The 21,858-nt window shown below is 40.7% G+C and overlaps 1 protein-coding gene across 3 annotated transcripts in view; it reads right to left on the reverse strand.

Annotated features, from left to right (window-relative positions):
- CHN1 (chimerin 1) overlaps nt 1-21,858 on the reverse strand; it is a 91,067-nt gene that overhangs the window by 29,332 nt on the left and 39,877 nt on the right. For all 3 annotated transcript variants that reach the window (XM_035331095.1, XM_035331096.1, XM_035331098.1), the window contains one exon: nt 18,384-18,672. In XM_035331095.1, the coding sequence (XP_035186986.1) occupies nt 18,384-18,672 (289 nt within the window). The remainder of the gene's footprint in view (nt 1-18,383; nt 18,673-21,858) is intronic.

A 21,858-nucleotide genomic window follows, 5' to 3' on the forward strand; every position in this document is an offset into this window, starting at 1 on the left:
TACACAGGCCTTAGGAGTACCCAGCTCACTTCAGCTCACTTCACAGCCCCACCACAAACAGGAGGCTGCTCGATCCACCCTGTTGAGAAACCATTTTCCAGCATCTACCTCACTCTACCTGTCCCACTTCTAACCATTCATGTCTGCTGCAGGTGAGTACCTACGCATCCCTCATGTTTTCCTGCACGTCCTTCTGGTAAGCCTAAGTGGCAATAGGAAATGAAGAAAAAAGAGCTGAGCAGGAAGAGGTCCTCAAAACTGACCATCTTGTCTATGTGGACATGGGAAAACAGTAGGGACATGGGAGGAGGAAGCAGGCCTCCAAGCTCATGCAGTCCTTTCTTCCTAGCTGAAGTCACTTCATGGTTTAATTCCCAAAGACTACAGCAGGGAGAAGTCCTTGTGGAACAAGGTAGACCTAAACCTGACCCAGAGGAGCTGCCCTCTCCAAACTGTTTCAGGTGACAACAGGCTCAGGAAGCAAATGGTGGAGTTTTGGAAACGCGCTTTTGTTGCATGCTTCCTTAGAACCTCAAATTCCTCTTCTTTTAAAGGGAAAAAATAAATCACCAAAACTTGGTACTACGAAATAAGCCCTTTGAAAATTTAATTTGTTGGAAATAAATAACCCAGCCATTTCCATGAGTACATTTACTATCAGAATCAACTCGTATTAGTTTCTGTATAATTTCACTTAAGAAGCAAGATAAAGCATTCTGAATTTTCCTTTCATTTTTTTTTCTTCTTTTGACATGCTTATTCCTTAATTGTCATCTTTCTTTTTCCTAATTCTGAAAAAATGATTTATTTTCAATTGCACTTTAGAGTCACATTAGTAGAAACCGATCTCTGGATCCTGGAAAATTAAATCTTAAGATTGACAATAAAAGGGAAAGCAAAACTACCCAACAGGGAAAGGTCATATCTCATGGCTGTAATTATGAAAGCATGTTATAATCTGAAAAGTAGTTATAAGATTATGAATTTTAATTCTAACATCTCTTCGTGTTAGAGTGATCTAACAAGGACTGCTTATTGGTTTTACATAAATCAGTTTGCCACTGTTCAGGAGAAAGCATTTTCTGCTGTACACAAATAAAGGACTGTCGGATACACCTACACTTACAGTCTTTTTCACTTGCTATATGTACTGTATTTGTACACACCAAAAACCCAGACTGAAAGAGAGTTAAAACCATAAAGGTTTTTGAAAAACCTTTTTTTTTTTTTTTTAAATGAAAAAATAGGAAAGTAGAATGTTATGTATTTCTTACATATACTTCCCCAACATAAACTAGTGTTGTAGTTAAAATTCACTATCCTAAAACTGCCTTCAGATGACAAAATCATGGAATGCACACATCATTCTTCTGCCATTTCCAAACTTTGGAGGTTTGCTGTTGCAAGCCAATGCTCTTAACACAGCCCTCCTCCTTTGGTCTGAAAGCAGAATGGGAAAACAACGTTTGTTGTACACACCTGGCTGGCCACCATTTGGCTCCCCAGGCAGGTTCAGATCTTTAGATTATCTGTTGATGAGTTACTAAAATAGCAAGGAGCAAGTCCCCGTCCTCCAGGTGCTCTAGTCACTACAGGTGAGTCAAAACCATTGAGAGCACACAAGAAATAAAGGAGCTGTGGGTTCAGCTCAAATCCTGCAGGATGCAATTCTCTTCTGAGGCTCTTGTTGGCTCTGGTCACCCTATGCTGTCCTCATTCCCAGCCTGCCAGCCCTGCTCTTCTTACATCCTTGGCTGGCTCCTGATTCAACACCTCCTCTGTCAGTGGCTCCTGCACGCCCACCCACCAGCTCCTCCAGCACTTCCATTCTCCAGCAGCTGTCTTCAGAGCTTGCTCTGTCGGAAGTCTGCCTTAATGGGGACAATTATTAGAGACTGTCCATTACACACGGGATGAAAAAGAGGAAGAAACGTACGGAGGAAAGTCTTCTCCCTTCCACTTTTCAAAGTAAAGTCCTGATTTTATGTTACTTTTTAATTGGTTTGTGACAGACATGCAATCCTTGCATGTTTAGGAAGCAGTATACTGGGCAGACCACAGGAGGAAGGGGACTGGAGGACTTTTTAAAATTTAATTTAAGGACATGATTTCACAGGGTTGAGGTAAACCAAGACCAGAATGACTGAAATTAATAGCCAAGCATACTCTCAGCAGAGCACACGACTGCAACAGCCTCTCAGTCCTGTATATTTTAGTGACTTAAAAATCAAACAAACAAACCCAAGCCCAGCAAAACGTCAACCTTTAAACCAAGACATCTGTTTAGAGGTTGTACATTGTCCATATGGACTAAAGGGAGGGAAGAAAAAAACAAAAACAAACCAAACCAAAACAAAAACCCCAAAGACTATAACCTGCTATTTCAAATGTTCTCATTTGTCCTAAAACCTCAGCCATAACAGTGGTTCAGTCTGCGGTCCTACTGTGACTGACACCTCCTTCCTTTCTTCACCATGAAGCACTCCTTCACATGCGGTGGAAGCAGCTATTTTCTTGAGCACTATTTGTTCTCGGTGTTATTTGGATAATATATGCATATTTTATGGTACTAACCTCACAATCAGTAAGTCTTATTATGAAGACTCCACAGAACTGATTTTAAAGTCATCCATGGCTTGCAGTAAATTCCAATTAGTCACTCTCTGAAAGTCACATTATGCAGGTTTAATCCAGTCATATAATTCAGTCAACATCAGACAAATTATCTTTCTAAAAAGGCAAATCAATGCCTTTCCCATTTGTTGAGTAATAAACTAAAATTACTCTAGGGAAAAAACAAAACAAAAAACAAACAACAAAACCCACTGAAGATTAAAGCATCGGGTTAATCTCACGAGTCCTAAAATGCTCGTGGTAGGCTTGTTCAGACATCCTGAACCCCATGTGCACTTCCAGCTTAATATAGTGTTTTGTTTCATGAGCACCTGGCTCCTCCCTCAAACACAGTTTCATGTTTCCTTCAGTCTCGGAAATGCACGTGCAGTACACCGCAGGTTTTTCATTCTCATATGGCGTTGTCATGCTGCAATGACTACACATGCCTTCATTGTTTCAGGCTTTATATGCAATACAATCTCTTCCCTCTAAGGAATGCATCTTAATAACCGCATTAACCAGCAGTCATATTGCATGCATTTTTTAAAAATCAACGTCGATGGCCTATTGTACACATCTCCAGGAGCAACATATTTGAAAACGGAGCCTGGTTTTCTATGCAGTCAGCCACTGTGTATTTTGTCGTGTTGTTTCAGGGTATAGTTAACCTAGCCAAATGTATATGCGCAGAAAATCCTTCCTTGCTGAGCCCTTTATGAGCATATTTTATGGGCTCAATATACAGCCTACAAAAGCTAATCAGTCAGGTTGTGTAACTGAGCCCAATTTCCTCAATACAGTCCTCGTTGGGGGAGGACGCTGCATGGATTGTTCCCCGTCATATCTTTTACAGAATTATTACCGGGGGGAGGAGGGAAGCCCCAAAATTTCCCTTTTTATTTAAAATTGGAGACATTTAAAATTGCAACACAGCACTCAGCCCAATGGAGACCCTCGTTCAACATGCATCCCCCTTTTCAGTTACCCACAGGTGCGTTTGTGTTTACGACAGAATTGAATAATGGAAAACTATTGCTGAAAAAATCTATTTTTCATAACAAAATTCTCCAAGTGGACTGGCTTCCAATTAAATCAGACTATTCTTTTCCCCCAATATGCTTACTGCAAAGCTAAAGAAATGGCTATTTTTTAGATTTTAATGATTTTAAAAATTATGTTGGATGATAAAAGCAAACACTATTTCCACAGCAGTTAATGTTAAAAAGCATTTTTATATCTAGAATTATTTGAAAAGTTAAAACAAACAAACAAACATTTTAATTGGAACCTTAAATAAATTCATACAAATCTTTGGCTTGGTTTAAAGTATGATAGTTTTAAAAAAATCTAAAGTTTAAATTAGGGGCAAAAGTTGCCCAATGGATAAGCTGATAGAAATTATCACATAAAAAGTGAATTAGCTTGGTACCGTATTGTGCAGCACAGAGTGCATCAGCATCATTTGCGAAGATTTTGTGTTTGTACTGATGTCTTTCCAGACACTCCCTGAAGACCTTGTCTTCATAACAAGCGAGCAAACTCTTGAACAAGTGGAGAGACCTCTGAGGAAGCCAACAGAGCCACTCTTTTGCCATAGCCTCAGTCCTACCCTGACCGGCCACTACCTGATTCGGACCTGGGTTGGCCTGGCTACTCCTCGCTGGTGTCCCAGCTGGCTGTGGATCTGCTTCCCACAGCTACCAACGTGGGCCTTCTGGAAACGATACGCTGACACTATGTACCGGCAAGAAGTGCTGCTGTGACCATTTATCTCTCAGTAACTGACAAGACAAAACAACGAACGTTGTTGTTCTGGATAGCGACACAAGCAAGACACTTCTCAGTGGCAAACACAGCACATTTCTTTTCCTAGGGAAAATCACACACCTATTTTGGTATATATGATCTATCAATGGTACAAATAAAGAACAACTCAGAGTACCTTCAGGAACAAGCTCAGCTTTTGTTCTGGTTCTGGAGGACATTGATAACATCCCAAAACTTCACATTTAGCAAGGTCAGTAACCAGACCTGGTGTCCACTGAAGCAGGAGGGCTAAGACCAGGGATCTTCTTCATACTCAGCAGATATAAATATCCCCAGGGCACTAAGTTGAATATGTCCAAAATTGATGTCACTCAGCACTACAGGGGTGCATGTGGACCCGTGTGAATGTGCACAGGCAGGGACATGGGTGCTGCAATGAATAACAATGCAAAGCTGGGTTTTGCAAGCACTAGCCACAACTTTAGGTACGTTGTAGAAATAGTACTATGATTCCTGACAGGTTGTGTTGTGGGTGAGATGGACTGACCAGCCCTCCCCTCCTCCTGGGGCTCCTGCTTTGCCTTGAACTAGCTGAAGCTCCAGAGCTCTTCCTGCAAACACCATCCCCACTGCCCCAACCGCATCTGCTAAAGTCATCAACTGCTGCAGCTCTTCCTGTAAAGCCAGAGACCACCAGCCTGCTTGGAGGGCCAAGAGAGGCCTGCATGACAAAAGCACAGCAGCTACCACAGTATGGGACACTGAGGCAGGACATGTCAATCAAACACCGTGACAAAAGCTCTCCAGAAAGCCAAGAAACAAGATCTTTTCATTCCTGACTCTCACCGAGGTGAGGAAACAGGGTCCTCGTGACAGCAAGCTCCCACTGAGCATGAGAAATGAGAAACCTGCCTCAACAACCCTCTCTCTCCTTGCTCTGCCACAGCTCACTGCCACCGCCTCTTTCTTTCCTCAAGAAAACAAGCAGAATTAAAAGGGGATTGACCCCAGGAAAACTAAGAAAGTACAGAAGGGGAGCAAGGGCACATAGAGCACAGAAGATACCATCTCCCTGCTGCCCCAGGAGGCTGGCAGCATCATGGAGAGCATGTAAGACTGCATGAGCAAGGAGAGGAAGCATCAAGAAACAGAATAATTTGTCTCCAGGAAATCCTACAGATGAAGTCTCTCCTTTTCAGATTTGCTTTCAATCCCTTCCATCTACCCTTCCGTCCTTCACAGATCTGGTTGTGGTCCATCCTATCCTGTCAGAAGCCTGGGCCAGGGAGGTGGTAAAGTGGAATAAGGCAGCCGCCAGCATCAGGTGCTCCTCTCCAGGGAAAAGGCAGAAGCAGAGCAACTGCGAGGACTACTCGCGGGGTTTCAGCCTACCTGTACACCAACAGGCACTGCTAGATAGGGCTAGAGCACGCAGTACATCTTGCAGCTATGAGACCTGTGGGGAAAGGACTTGATGGAGCAAAGAGGTCGGCTTGTGGCTCCTCGCTGGCCTACAGGGAGCTGTGTGCGCCTTTGTGACCAAGATGTTTCCTGCAGCGAGGCTTCACTCCAGCAAAAATCTCTTGACTTGTGGCACTTTTTACTGCAAAAAGAACTTCAAAGTCATTTACTAATGCTCCGAGACAATGTGCTCTCTAAGAGTGATCACAGTCAAAATGTAATGCAAATTGGCAGCTGCATAAATGTTACTCTTATGGCAAATGCTTTTTGCTACTAATATACTACATTTATGTATCATAAGGAAAAACAGGCTGTTAGACTAATCTTCTGAAGCTACAGTTGGTTTATTTCTTATCTGACATAGACTGTTATAAGGTTTTCCTCAAACTGAGAGAGAGAGAAGACACATAAGAAGCTTAATCAAACCCTTTGATGTGGGACCTTACCTGTCTCCTAGCAAGGGAATGTTGATGGTGGCTAAACTTTATGAAATAAATAATTTACTACACTTCCTTTTTCGTACCCATTTGAAATCATATTGTTAAAAGTAGGTTTCAAAATAAATCGTTTTATCTTTTTGTATCTGAAAATTCATACCTTTAGGGATAATCATGAAATCCACAAGGTCCTTCTATTATATTTATAGGGTTTTTTAATTTATTTCTCATGGAATATGAGCCTTGGATACTGGTATGACAGAGGCAAGCAGGATGGAAATTTCTTTTTGTCTGTAACATTTTCTTACCTGATGTGTAATATTCATTTCACATTAGTTTTCTCTGACAGTCTAATGCATCAAATATTAGTTTTTTTTGTTTGTTTGTTTTTAATTCTACACAGTAATTCAATTTGGAATAATTCAATATATGTTGTAATTAAAAACTGCAGCTCATTAATTTCTAAACACTCTTTGTATTTCAGACCACACCTGTTCCTCTGGCACATCCTCTATTTTCAATTCATCCACTTCTTCCTGAATAAGCTATGTTGCTATGATACATGTGCTATCACACTTTCTTTCTTCAACATACTTCCACACCATAATCATACTTATTTAGCAAAAATAAGACTGCAAGTGCAAAGCGTCCCAATCTTTCTTTAATTAACACTTTATTCAGCTCAACAAATCAAGGTGAAAACATCTTTTACTCTGAAAGAATAGCAGAGTTGTGACATTCAAAGGAAACATTCATACAAAATTTACAGTGCTACAAACCTACTTATGGACCACCTTACTGTAGAAAAATTACAAAACGTGGTAATCCTAAGTGCCAATTAGCACTTCTGGCAGACCCCTATCAACAATATTCTAGGTGCACGTGTGTCCGTGGGCAGAGCTGCACCATTGCAGTGGGTCAGGGTCTACTTTAATTTTACGCGATGTAATTAGGCAGAAGGAGAAAATGAGGAAGGCTGATCATCCTTCACGAGTCTCTCATGTTGGCTCCCAGTTTCTTTGCATAAATAACTATTTAAATCAGGACTGATTTGAAACCTGCCACGAATGAAACCAGAGAGAAATTGGTAGTGGAATTACACTCTGAAAAGGCTCAAAGTCAAATGATTGGTGTATTGCCACTCATTAAATCTTTGAATCCCAGGTTAGATTCTCAGAAAATAATTGTTTTACGTCCTGTTGACCAGTGTTACAATTTTCTCATTTCTCCTTTTCCACATACGGTTCATTTTCCTATTTATTCCCTCTAAGTTTCCTAATTAACATTTTTTAATGCCTCTGTCATGAAAATTTTCATGCAAGGGTAGGAAGCATCCCGTTTCCTATAGGAAGTTATAGCTGTTAAAATTTCTTACTTGAGAGATGCATTCAAAAAAAACATTGTCTCAAATGGTCAAAATCATTCTGAATGATTCACAGTGGGGTTGGCAATGCAACTCCCCATCATAAATTTGGGCTACATAGCTTAGTTACCTTTTAGGGAAGAAGCAGGAATCAGCATGATACAGGTTATACAACTTCTGTTACAGAGGACAGACTGCTTTATTTTATTTTTTATTCAGCAAGCTCAGCAGTTTTTTGCAACATAATTGTCAGTTGATCTCTATTTTCAGTTGAGATACGCTGCTCCCAGGTCCCTCTCAGTATGTCAAAGATCTGACAGTTGGGATTTCAGAGGCATATGATCTTTGGACAGAGGCTCTTCTGAGTATAGGGCATGTTAAACTTTAAAAACCAACTAAATCTGGGGTATATTTCAATTTCTTAAATTCAGTTATTGACAATAGACAAGGAAATTAAATTATTAACAATGGCAATGAAATATTTATCCAGTATAACTGCTTACTTCTTAGTCCCTTTTTTCATCTCATCTTAAGGGGCCATTTTTTCTTTATACTGCCACCCTCAAACTACCACTTTAAGTGGCACTGCTCAGAAGATTTCTAACGTTTGTATTTTCAATGATAAGAACAGCCCAAGAGAAGGCCCACAAAAAGCTAGCCTGTAAGCTCCCAGCACTGCCAGCCTGCTGAGCAGAGAGCCTGCCTTGCACACCAGCGTATGATAAAAGTGGCTGGCGGTTTCCAAGCACCAGGCTGCAGCTCTGCGACAAATGCTAGCAATGATTCGGAGGCTAGAGTGAATGAGAAGCTGTCACTTAAGAGACCGAACGCTTCAAACTCTGCGATAGATAAAAACACATGATACTTCCCGCAATTTTTGTGCATTTGCATTAAGCACATTGTTAGGCTAATCATCAGCCAATTCACAGAAATGCCTGAATGCAAATGTAATTCACTATCATATTAACTTTGGTAAATGCTTCAAGACTTTTCCAGCAATGCAAAATCACCAGAAATCTTCAAGCAATAAGCTATTTGGTACATGAAATAAGGCCTAGAGCTTTTCAAGTATTTTACCATTACATGCAGAATGGAGATTGGGAATAGCCTTCCATATTTTCACAGTATTCATCTCCTCTTCTCTCATTTAGGAAGCGGGAAAAACTGCTTGCCTTTAAGCAGCACTACTAATCTAATTCACAAATTGGAAGCCATAAGAAAACGTACTAATTCAGATAGCTTAATAAGGTTTAATACAGGACATTATACTTCGTGATACTAGCTCTAATATTCCTTAGGCAAACTATTCCAACTGCTTTAGCTCTATACAAATGCAATAAAAATCCCCACGTAAAACAAGATAGTCTAAGGGCATTATAATATGGTCTGTTAGAAACACCATCCTGTAGTTATCTTTGAACTTCTATGGATGTGAGGAATACTAGTGCTAAGATGACAAAGGACAGAGCAACAACAAGAGTCAGATTTTCCAACTTGATGGTTCTCCTGTTGCATAAACATTAGGACTGTAGTAATGGTGAATGCCAGAAGCAACACTGTTCCTAACTGCTGATGCCATGCACAAAAAAATGTTAAATATGGAAAAGTTTAATGTTCTAAAAGTTAATGATCTAAGGAAGATTTGCAAGACTGTCAAGAGTTGATGTCTTCACTGATGACTAGTGTGACAGGTTTGAAGCAATAAGAGCACACAGTTTTTTGAGCTTAGCAACAAAACTGAATATGAACAAAGTAAGAAGAGCAGAAAAGAAAAACATTCAGCTAGAGGCTAAAACTAAGCATGAGGAATTTTATCTGAAAACATCTTTTTTCTTGTGGAAGACTGGAAGTAAAGAAAGAAGGGTTGGAACAGATCAACTTCTGCAGCATTAACCACAAGACAAAGGACTGCTCTTTTTTTTCTTTCATAGTCCAATGCTTCCAAATACTTCTAACTACTTCTCTTTCTGCTACCACCTCTGAAACACGCACTTCACTCTTCAGCAGTCTTATGGATTTGGTAACCACTTACGAATGGGCGATTATTAGTGGAGCAGATGTGGCTGCCTATCATGGGACTGACTATCCAACCGAACGGGGAGTGACACCAGACCTCCACAGCTCCTCGTCCTTTCAATCTTTGTACGGAAGTCACCTGATATGTATATGTACTTGTGATCACACAAACACTGACACATAAATACTGAAATGTAAAATGTTTTCTCCTTGCCATCTAAATATAATAATAATAATAAAAACAACAACAAGTAAACCACATCCCCAGACAGCATGCCTAACTGAATAGGGATGGAGGTAAGTGGAGAAAATTCCCGGTAATCAGACCCTCGGCACAGAGTCATGCAGGTTACACAGAACTGCAGAGGGCATAAAACACAAGACACCTTGGATACTAATTCACAGCAAAAGGTGCTACTAACACCACTTCCTGCAGCCCCGGCGCTGCCTTGGGAGTCTCATATTCAATGAGTGACCAGACCTGACCCTGCCTAGTTTATAAGATTAGACACAATCGTAGCCCAAGGTGATTATCACCAGCTATACAGTGTCACATTATAAAGTCTCAGTGAGGTAAGAAACTTGTAAATAACAAAATTATCCTTTTATTGGTCTCTTAATTCAACAGTCCAGTCTGTTTCCTGTAGAAGTGATTAGTAATAGAAAATAATTAGGAGATGCCAGATGGGAGGAGGAGTTTAAAAAAAAGACCCCAAACTCACACAGCTATGGAAACAGAACAACAAACGGCAGAGCTGCCAGCTAACAACCAACCCACTGCAGTCCCTCACCGCCCGGGAGGCTTGTGGCATAAGCAATAAATAGCAATCATGTGCCTGCTCTGAGAAAGATCCACCAGCTCCTTTCTGTGACCACTGGAAAAAAAGTTGTGAGAACACATAAAAAGTCAAGGGGAACATTTAAAAAAATAAAAATTAAAAAAGGCCTTAATTTATGAGGGGTTTCCCTGCTATACATCTAGGCAGTCTTTTTGGAAGCCACAAGTGTAAGGCCCACAGTGATGGGACGCAGCCCTACTCCTCTTAGGGCTGAAGCCATGAGCTCTACCTTGTTCATCAGTTGAGCTGGACCTCTCTATTTCCATGCCCCACTCCCTGAGGTCCACCAGAAAACCTCTCTCCCGCTGAAGAAGGCCCAGACCAAGCCATCCTATCTGGCTCTTCATGAGCTGAGGGATGTTCCTTCCTCCCTCTGCTGGGCTACGCCAATGGAAAAGGAAGGAAATTTCTGTCAGTAAACAAAAGAGAAGCTAAGGCTAGATGCTACTTTTTAGAAGGCATTAAAACGTAACCAGATCCAAACCATCAAACATCAGCGACCCTGGAAAGAACCACATTTTACCAGCGAGGGCTTCACACAGCCTTACCTCTCACAACGCTGAGAAACGCAGAAAAAGAACAGCACCTTGTTCTTTGCTAATGGCTTCACTTTATCAGTAACAACACAGCCAGTATTCTTCAGGCTTAATTGCACAGCAACCATACTGCTTTACAGCCTTTTTAACAAATTTGTTCAGTATTAATTTTACAAAGGCTTGAACAGGCACGGGACACGCACTGAGTGCCATTACTCCCCATGCCTTTGCTGAGGGCCTGGTCTGTGAGCCTGAGGGACTGGCCCCCTGATTTCACAGGGCAGATGGCCACCTCGCTGTAATTAAACACGGGGCTTGACAAGGACTCCACCTCTGTGTATAAATCTCATTGCCAGACCATGAAAAAGCCACACTTCAGTGACAAGGCAGAAGGTAACGTGGAAAGTCTTCTCAGCAGGCAGTCAGATGACTTGCACCTACGAAGCACGGCTGAGGTGGGATGCTGATCCTCAGCTGTGCGTACCCACAAAATGGTAGCAAACATCTCTGCAGCACAGTAACACGACAGGAGACGTGCTGTGTGCATTTGAAACACAACCGGACCCAGACCACTCTTCACTTTCTGAGATTTGTGCAGCCTTATTTATTTTTAACTTCATCATACTAGACCAGCAGTATGCAGTCAGGCTACCAGCACTGGCGTATGACTTTCACTCCACAGTAATCCCCCGCATTATTGTGTGGGCATTAAATGAACGTTCTTTGGCAGCACAGGCCCACACAGAGCCAGCCAGGTGAGGTCCTGTGAGGTTAACTGGAATCAGCTGGGATGCCTTTTGTAAAGCACAGGGGCTAATAGGGCACAGCTGAACACTGACTGTACTGGCAAGGGGAGAAGAAGAAAGGGTTTGCTCTGGAAAACCAGGAGAGCCAGGGAACCATGTTTAGCACTGGAGCTGAGACACGGGTCCAGCTCGAGACCCTTGAAAAGTCTGGCTTGCTAGTTTACCCTCTGCAATCACGAGGCACTGAAAAGAGAAGTTAGATATTCTGTGACCTGGGGATACAATTAGCAAAGTTTATGCTTCATTTGGAAGCTCTGAATCTTAAAACAAGATCAGTTTATATAATCTTTTTTAGTATATCAATTTTACTGCCACACTGAACATAAATAAGGCTTTAGGTTACTCAGCGACTGTGAGAGGAAAAAACACTCCACAGTTTGTAGAAAATAATCCTCTTTGTGCTGATTTTTGCACACTGGACAGCACATGCAATTAGCTTGCCTTTCTCAGGTCTTAATAAACATATAGTTAGGCTAAAAACGAACGTGCTTACAAAGATACCATAAGCACTTGCAGTCTAATGTTGAGCTGCTTGTGCCACGTATAATGGCGTATGTGATACAGCAGCAGGTCCGTACTGCCAGAAATGCCAACGCACAGAGGAGAAGACGAGGAAGACTGAGGCAACCCCTCTGCGGAGCACAGTGTTGCCGACATGCTGCAGCAGCCGCCTAAAAAGCAGACTCGTCCTTCATTCTGTTAACTTCCTTGGTATTGACAAAATTGTCTGTGCTTTGAAGCGCCTGCTGAAAGATGGGCTAAGCCCAGAAGAAATAAATAGAAGTTTTTGCCTTCCACAGAGTTATGTTTTATTTATAAATTACATTAAACTTACAGAGTGATTGTCATGGACACCCGCGCAGGGACTGGGAAGGAACATTTGTGAGAAAAGAGTTGACAATCTCCTCAAGTTAACCCCTGGGAGTCTTCAGTGCTCAGCCTCGTGTGTCTTTAAATGTACTTCAAGGTAAACATTTATAAGCAGTACGTTTAACAGCATTATTGCTTTGTCACTATCCTTGTTCTAGACACGGCTTGTCTAGAGTTTTACACCTTACACACCCATCTTTTCTGAAAAAAATAAGTTAATTTGATGAAGTGGAAATATTTCAAACAGCCTCCAGAGTCAAGATTTATTCACTCCCAAAGCACACTTTCCTCTCTGACCATTAAGACCCTGTCTTCTTTCCAGTCCTTACTGCTCCCCGTGTTGGCATTACTGGGTGCTGGATCACATTCAAAGCTGTCTTCCTCCATCACAGACCTTGCTAAGAGGGATTACGATTTTACAACAGACTACTCGTAACTTTCTTGGCTACATTTTTTGATATCCTTTCCCTGAAGATAAAACAAGTCTTGGCGAAAGAAGATTTTGAGCAGATCTCACTGATGTATTTCACTGAGAACAAGAATAGAAAAGTATTAGTGTCCTTAAAGAAAGTATCAGTATCAGCTCAAGGTTGGGAAGTGAGACTGGTCCCTCTGGGAACATCCATAACTGTGACCCTTGATTTTCAGTGTGGAAGCTGGTATGAATCCATTACAAATGTACACAGAAATTGCAATTAACTTTGTGCTCTGGATTATCTTTGGAGGCAGGCTTAAAAGCATGTTTCCTACTAAAATGACACAGATTTACATTTCCAAATCTCCTTGAACAGAGTTGCAGATAATCAGCCTTCATTACCACGGAGGAAAAATGGTATCACCACTCAGACCATTAAAAATAGAACAAAAGGGTGCTTTTGTTGGATGACTGCTGCACAAACCTCTTCTCAGTTCTTTCCATCTTTGGGAATTGAACTGAATGTAGTACAGTCTAGAAGGGGGTTTTAATTGATTTGCTGTTACTGCAGTTTCTTGAAGAAATAGCACTTGTCACCAATGTAAACAAGAATAAATGTGATTCAGTCGCTATCCTAACATTAACCTCAGCATTTCATTCTGAAAGACAGGACAGCTCATAACTGATCATTTTGTTTTCTTATAACAGATGTTAAATCTTGGATAAATCACTCATACACCTTCTTACATTAATATCTCAAAAGCATGTCAAAATGAAAAAAAATAATTTCATGTTTTGCAGGGCTTTCATGAAGGGCTTTGACATATATATCTAGATATTTATTAATTTTCTAGAGCTACCATTTTTATAAGGTATTTAATTGAATCAAGTCATCTCCTCCAAGGCCATAATTACCTTTGAGAGAGGAAAACGTTCAGAGATCCATCAGTATTCAAGGCACGGGAGGAATAGTAAATCTTGTGATAGTGGGTATTATTTCCACCTCCACATTAGGCCATACAGACTGAATCCACATGGGAAGCTCCCTTTCAAACGAATCTCAGGCCTCTCTCTTAACACACAGACCACGATGGCTGCACAATTGAGTTCTGAACAATCTGCAGACTGTTTTGGGAACCAGCATTACCTTTTTAGCACAGCAGCTAAAATATCTATTCAGGGCATTGGAGCATGACAAGCTCTCTCCTGTTTTCAATCTTTACTCCTCCAGTTATCTCTGACTATATAATTCTTTCATAGCTTATGGAAATCATAAATCATTAAGCAGTGATTTTTATTTTATTTTTAATATATACTTGTACAAGGTAAGCAGTCAAAATCCTTCTCATAACCAGTGAAGCTCATGCTGGGTAGTGGAATATATTGTCATGTTTTTTCCTATTAAAAACTGCATCTTAAATCACACCACAATATGGTCTTTTGCAGGACTAAGTACTTACGAGTATTGTGACTTGTGTCCTACAGCCCTCATCTAAAAATTGTGTAATTTTCATCTTTTCATCTTTTGCGGTCTATAATCCTTCCCCTTTACTAAGGCTTTTTTTAAATGTATTGCACATGACAAGTCACCCAACATACAATAAATTCTTCTACTATGGATTAATAGCTGAAAAGTAGTATTAGTGCATGCCAGGAGGCATCCAACATACATTAGTGGCAAATGCTGCCACAGCCCCATACCAAATTCAAGGCTAGGAGAAGTGCTCTTTAATATTTCATCCTCAAGCTGGAGGTGTGTTCTCTGGCTGCCCAATTTCCTCTACTTGATTTTATGTCAGGAAGTGAAATTACATTCCCACCAGCTGTTCCCCAGTCAGCGCCTGTGTGTCTCTCCTTTCCTTCTTCTGAAGGATTTATCTTTTATATACCACTCACACAGGACTGGGGAACACTCACAAAGCTTGGATTTGAATCTGAACATCCATTCCTGCAAATCTGGGAATGTATTTTGGCACAGGTGACCTATGCCCAAGACCCAGACTGTTTCCCCTGTTTATAGAGGAGGAACGTACAGTGAAAAATTAGGGAAAATCTCCCTGACTACAGTATAAAACTGGTAAAGAGGCATTAATTGACAAATACTGTACCTTGCAGAAATGTTCTTTCTCATCATCATCCCTGAGCTAACATTGTAGCACACAGGTTTTGCTATTTGGATGATAGAACAAGGGTGGATTTTTCCTTGATGGATTTTGGACAATTTTCTTTGTATTCTTTGTTAGACTTGTCAACATCGATTCAGTGATATTCACTTCATATTGGACAACAGGAATTACTCTTCCATCCCTCCAACCAGAGACAAAGAAAAAATACTTGATCTATTTATCAATGTCCTACAAGAAAGCTTTCTTACACCTTGGTTACATTATTCAAATGCTGTTCATAATAAGGTAAGTAGTGTGTGATTATAAATTCAAGTTTTCATGTAAATATCAATAAGAAGCAGCAGCCCACACAAGAAGGGTATAATGACCTTCCAAGCAACTTAGTAGAGGATATATACCTTTTTCTTATGTTATTTATAATTTTATCAATAAAGAGGTATTCTGGTATTCTGTTTAACTGCATCCTTGCTGCTAGCCTGTTACCTTTTTATAGTAGGGAGGCTTTTAAAAAAGTCAAGACAACTATTTCCTGCCATACAGTATTGGACTCTTGCTTTAAATGCAAATTATGTCATGCAAATATCCACCTCGTGATTTTAGTGTTTTGTATAAAATTAACTGAGACTGGGAAAGTCGCACCAGCTGTGATTCTGCCTCAGGGCTCACAGCCCACCAGCCTGCCACACTCGCATTCACCCCTCTGAACCCGAAGCAGCTCTCCCAGCTTGTCGAGGGGGCAGCTTTGGTGGGTGTGCAAGTAGCCAAGCCCCCTGGAGAGTGACAGGAGCGCTTGGGAGAGCCCTCCGAGGTCTCTCCCCACCACTATGGTGCACCCTCCATGAAGTACCTGGCAAAGCCATCACCACATTTTCCCCCCTCCCCATTTCCTATGCCTTACAGAGGAGGGAGGAAGGATTTGGCGAGCCTTAGCTGGACCCTGGGACTCATTCAAAGTGCTGAGGTTGCTGCTAGGACCAGGTGCTGGTCACGGGATTTGCTGGGTGAGGTGACACTCAGGACTCTCCGTGTCATCGTCCAGAAAAGGTGCTGAGAGGTGTAAAGGCTGCAAAGATGTGACCTCTGCACCACCCCACAGCAAAAAGGCCTCACTGTGCCTTCCCTGTGTAGCCAAGGGTAGTTATCTCAGCTGGTGATGACTTTAATTTAAATTGAAATCTCCACATTTAAGTGAACTGTGATGTCTGTGTGCCCCACTGTGTCCACATCAATAGGGTTCCAAGATAAATACAGGGAAAAGATTCAAAAGCTGGGCTTCAGGCCAGTAAACACCACTGCAGTTCAGCTATGTTGCAGATGAGGCAACTTGAATTGCTTATAACTTCCAAACAGTGTGGGATGTTGCAATTACACAGCTAATCTCTGTGAAGAGTTTTCATCTACAATTTCAGCCTGTTAGAGATACTTAATAGTTCTTGAGCTATTTAATGAAACATGCTTCAAAACTATTTGTATACTTTGTTGACATTTCATACCTTGAGTCTGACATAACACCATGTATTCTACAGAAGAAATACCCAATGTCCTTCAATAATCATCATCAAAATCCCTTTACTAAGAAAACTTACTCATTAGTCTAAAAAAATGTGACGGAACGGTTGTGTCATCACTCAAAAGCTACCAAATGCAGTGAGAGTTAATTCTACCAAACAAACCCGAAGTGGTGACTTACAGAACTCTTACAGAAGATTTTTACCCAGGCTTTGCATTGCAATGAACCCTCCCTGATGACAAGCAAAGAAATCCTTTTGAAACAGCATGCTGCAAGTCAGCGGCTGCCAGGAACTGTCACACCTCTACCACGAGTACTTAACAGGCAACAAATTGAATATTTCATGTGGTCAGCTAGCACCAGCATGACCGCCAATATTTCTTTTCTTACATGGTCTGATCGCAGGAGGACAAACAACGAAGATTCATACTTTAGGCTACTTGGGTGTTTCATCTCTCAGCAAATTCAGTGCAGGTCTGATGCTCCAGAATCTGCTGGAGAAGGATTTGAAGGACCAAAGCTACGACCTTCCCCTCTCTGTGGACTCCGTAGGGAGTTTAGTTTCTTTATGGCAGTCGTCTATGTTGGGAAACATCAGTGAGACCCTTCCTTCCCCTCAAGACAAACTCAGATCACAGACATATCTCTGACTGGAAAAACAAACAAATGATCCAAACGGAGGTTAGTATTTCTTGTAAGCAATATAAGCCTGTTAGATACTCCTGTCATCACTGTGACGTTAGTGAGGTAGGGGAGCGTATCAGAGCACTATACATGCATTCACATGTGAGATTATGTAAGAATGCACTTTAAAAAGACTTTTACATGCTGGCTTTTCAATAAACAAAGTAATTAGTTTAACATGACAGAATTTACACTGCTTTCTTTAAGCTTAGTCTCTATCACATGAATAAATGTTCAGGCAGCTGTTTTGTCTGCCTGATATTTTCCCAACCTCCTTCAATATTCCTGTTGTCACTGGTTCTAAGATTTCTTTGTTGTTCGTTTTTCTCTTTTAATCCAGGACGCAGTCAGTTCTCAGCTGATAACGCAACTCTCTGAAGAGAGCAATCCTTCTTCATAAGTCAGGCTGAGGCCAAAAATAGCTCTGTCAGCTTCTGACAGGCTGAACTTAGCCAAGTGAAATGTTTTAACATTTTATCATCTTAATGAACAGGCTTATTTATAATGTGGACAACTTTACTGTCATTGTATGCAGACTTCTGAAGAGATTATGGAATGCATTTTGTTTGGGGAATAGAGAATATATTAATATTATTTTTTGACCAACAGGCACTTGTTTTAGACACTGTAAACAGTTTTAAGACAAAATAGCCTATTTGACATAAAGGACTTAATGGCAACATCTATAATTGTGAAAAAAAATGAAGAAAGGAACCTTACAATGATAAATAACAAATCTCTGAATGAGAAATTTGCAATATGCACAAGTACCATAAAAAAACACTACAACAATTTAAAATATTACTATTAATGCAATACTGAAAATAATTATGTAGACTAATTCTCTGCAGATACTTTTAGGACTTGGGGGAGGGGAAAAAATTACAAAATAAAAAAGTCTATTAAAAAAAAAGAGTGTGGGTTAACAATTGCTTACCCTCTTTTCTGCTACCTCATCCTCTCCTGTAGACTCTTTGCCATCATGTGCATCTCTCAGGGTTGGCATATGTTTTTTGTGTGCTGGCTCTCTGTTTAAAGTTGTATATCCTATGTGTTCATAAATTGGATTTATTGTCATCTTGGCAATGTATTCTGCTGCCTTGGTTTCAATATACAGAGTAATCAATCCATCTGTCACCAGGTCATGGATGGACTCAAAACGTTTCTCCCCAACAAAGTGCTTTCCATCGTAGTAGAGTCTGAAGTTTCTGGTTTGACTTCCAAATCTGCCTCAATGAAATGGGAAAGTAAAGTATTTTTTTTAAAGAACAGTAAGCAAGAATAAGAAAGAGTAATCAAGCCTTTGCAAACAATTAAAAAACAAAACAAAACAAAAAACAAAACTTTGTCACTTAAAGCTGCGACTATGCCCTGTGTTCAGTCCAGACGCGACTGAAAAACTCAACTACTACTTAGCACAGATAGGAAGGAGAGATTAACAGCCACAGACAGATAGCCAAATCAGTGACTGTCCCAGAAGGAGCTGTTTGTTCTCGCATTCTTTTAGCCTCTCCATTATCCTGTGGAAAAACTGAAAATTACTTCACACTCTTTATGGCTTTTTTTAGTACTTTACTACTGCATCGCCGTAGTCAATTTGCTTGGCTCTGATATGAAGAGTTCTCATAACAGAGTCCTCTATTACAGCTGATCAATACGGAGTTTTGAAGCAGTCTCAGACCTCTGCACCCCTGCTTTCTTGCAGGAAGAGGCCATTCAGCGCTCAGCTCAGCTTCGGTGCCAACAATTACACTGAAGCAGAACTGCTGCCAGCAGTGGAGCAGCACAGGACAAAATGGCACAAGGGCAAGCATTCTTTATTCCTGGCTGAAGGCCAAGGACTAACTCTTCAAGCTTTGTACAAAAGTCCTTCTGTGTTATGGTTGTTAAGTCTCGAGCTTCAAGCAAATCTTTGTAACATACAGGACATGTAACGCATAAGCTATCTGATGCTAGCAACTCTGCAGCCTGGGTGGAGCAGGATTTTGATAGTCTTTAGGCAACCATAAGCAAGAACACCAATGCTACCTGAACATTAGCACCTTTTCAAAACCTACTTTGAACCTGTAACAATTTCCTGCCTGAAAGCAATCTCAACTAGTGAGAACACACCAGTGCCTGCGCTCGGCAATAACCAACGCGTTTCCTGCAGCGAAGATGGAGGCAAGGAGCTGCCTTCACAGCTCGCCTCTGGGTCACTCCTTGGTCAGACAGCAGCAAGGGTGGCTGCTCGAGGCAGCGGGCCACTGTGGGAGGTCAGGTCAGCCAAATGCATATTGAAAACTGAATTTGAAAGGATGGATTATTTTTATTTCACAATCAAAAGCTTCATAGGAGATGTGAAGGAATAAAATAATCTGATGCTTTGCTGAAGTGATTCCTTTTCAATGGGGCACTGCCCAATAGCAGACAGCATATTATTAGACCTTGCCTCAGGTGAAATACATGCATTCTTCCTGCAAATTTGGGCAAAATCATTTGTTTTGAGATGTACACTTTTCCTCGATGTTTTTCAAAATGCCAAACCAAACCATCCCCCCTACCAATAACCTGACAGCGACTGTAATTTTGGGAGCTGCTGTTTTTAAAGAAAAGTTAAATGTGAAGCAACACACTCCTGGGGGGCTCTCAGGAATCCACATCTGGCTCACCAACAAAAGAGGACACGACGTGTAGAAACTGCAGGGGCATTTTTCTTTGAAATGAATTGGTACTTCTATTCACATTTTTACGCCACACAAATTAGAAATTCACTGAATCAAACTGAAAAAACAAGAAATTAAAAAACAAACAAAAAAAAACAAAACAAACAAACAAACAAACAAAAAACAGGAATAAAAGCATTTTAACCTGATGCTAATTTCATAACAAGTTGCAATCCAGAGTGAACACTAGTCATTGAGAAAGCAGAAAGGTAGGGTCCTAACTTACAGCAGAAGTGGCAGGATCTCCTACCTATCCCTTCTGCTCTAAGTTAGGGCAAGCGAGGGACTAGGCTATACTAGATTTCATGAGTGGTATGGCAACATAATAAATACAGCAACATAAATACTTTACTGTACAAAGTGGCAAAAACTAGTCAACTTAGTATGTGACAAACGAGTTTTCACCATGAGCAGCCATATTCTTTGCATGTCCTCCACTGTCAGTCAAGTCAGCATGAGCTAAGAGCGCTCAGTACTTCACAGTGCCAAGGTGAGCAACCTTCAGTGCGTCCTGCTAAAGTCAGTGGGAACAATGCACACGGAGAACATACAACTTTAAAATTTGACAAGAAAAACAGAGTGATTCTGAAGGTGAAAAATAATATATCTAAATGATAGTATGCAATAGAGTGATTTTTATTAGGAGACGCATCAGGTGAATTGCTGTTCTAATCAGTAACATACGCTCTGACAGTACTTACAGCAGTTTTACAGAATCAGAAGGTCACTTATTCTTCTTAGCTTTCTCTAAGAGAAAGTATTAAGCTAATCTTATCAAGAGAAGAAAAGGCACAGAAAAGCTCCTCAGGGCCCATCACTACACACCTCGTCTTGATTTCAATAACATCCTTCCGGAGTCTAAAACAAAGTTCTGAAGAACAAGTCTGCCAAATGCAGAGAACCACCAAAAGGTTTTAAAAGGATTTATCCTCTTCCCATCAGGGTCAGTAGGTGGTCATACCCCAGCAGGTTTTACATTGTACATCTATTCAGACTGCTGCCCATAAAGCAGGACAGATATTACAGGGAATAGGATTCCCAGAAGAACATCATCTTTATCTCACCACTCCTGACCCCACATTTCAACAAACAAACATCTCATAGAAAACGCCCTACAGTTTAAATTCTTTAACAGCACCCCATGCCTAAACTCATCTTGTAAACCTCAAACTGAAACTTCTTTCTTCGCGGATCTGGGGAACTGAACATCAATTTCTTTCTGTACACACGGCCTTCTGAAGGCCACATTCCATGTTCTCAGTTTAAAATACATTAAGATAATTTAACAATTAGTGCTTAAAGAAAAGTATTTAGACAAACAAGTTACTCTAGATCAGTGCCATAATCACTTGGGAAAGGTGCTGCAAGGGGTGAAAATTGAATGGTTTGCCTTTATCTGTTTTTCCATTTGTTCCAGATCGAACCGTTTTCTCTCTATTCATTCCTTATTGGATATGTTCCGGGGAAATGTATTGTTTTTCAAATTGAGTGGTATTAGCAACAAGCAAGAAAAAAAACTCACACAGATCAATGGACCAACAATCTCTTACAAAGATTGTACCATCAATACCATGTCTAATAATCCTCCGTGTTATTTCTTTCAACTCGTTTAAATTTCTGGCCACACAATGATACTATTTTGATCAAATTACAATATAAATGCAAACATACACATCCATTTGTAAATAATCGATTCAAATTTAATCT

Source organism: Oxyura jamaicensis, chromosome 7, assembly GCF_011077185.1.
Source record: "Oxyura jamaicensis isolate SHBP4307 breed ruddy duck chromosome 7, BPBGC_Ojam_1.0, whole genome shotgun sequence".
NCBI classification, from domain to species: domain Eukaryota; kingdom Metazoa; phylum Chordata; class Aves; order Anseriformes; family Anatidae; genus Oxyura; species Oxyura jamaicensis.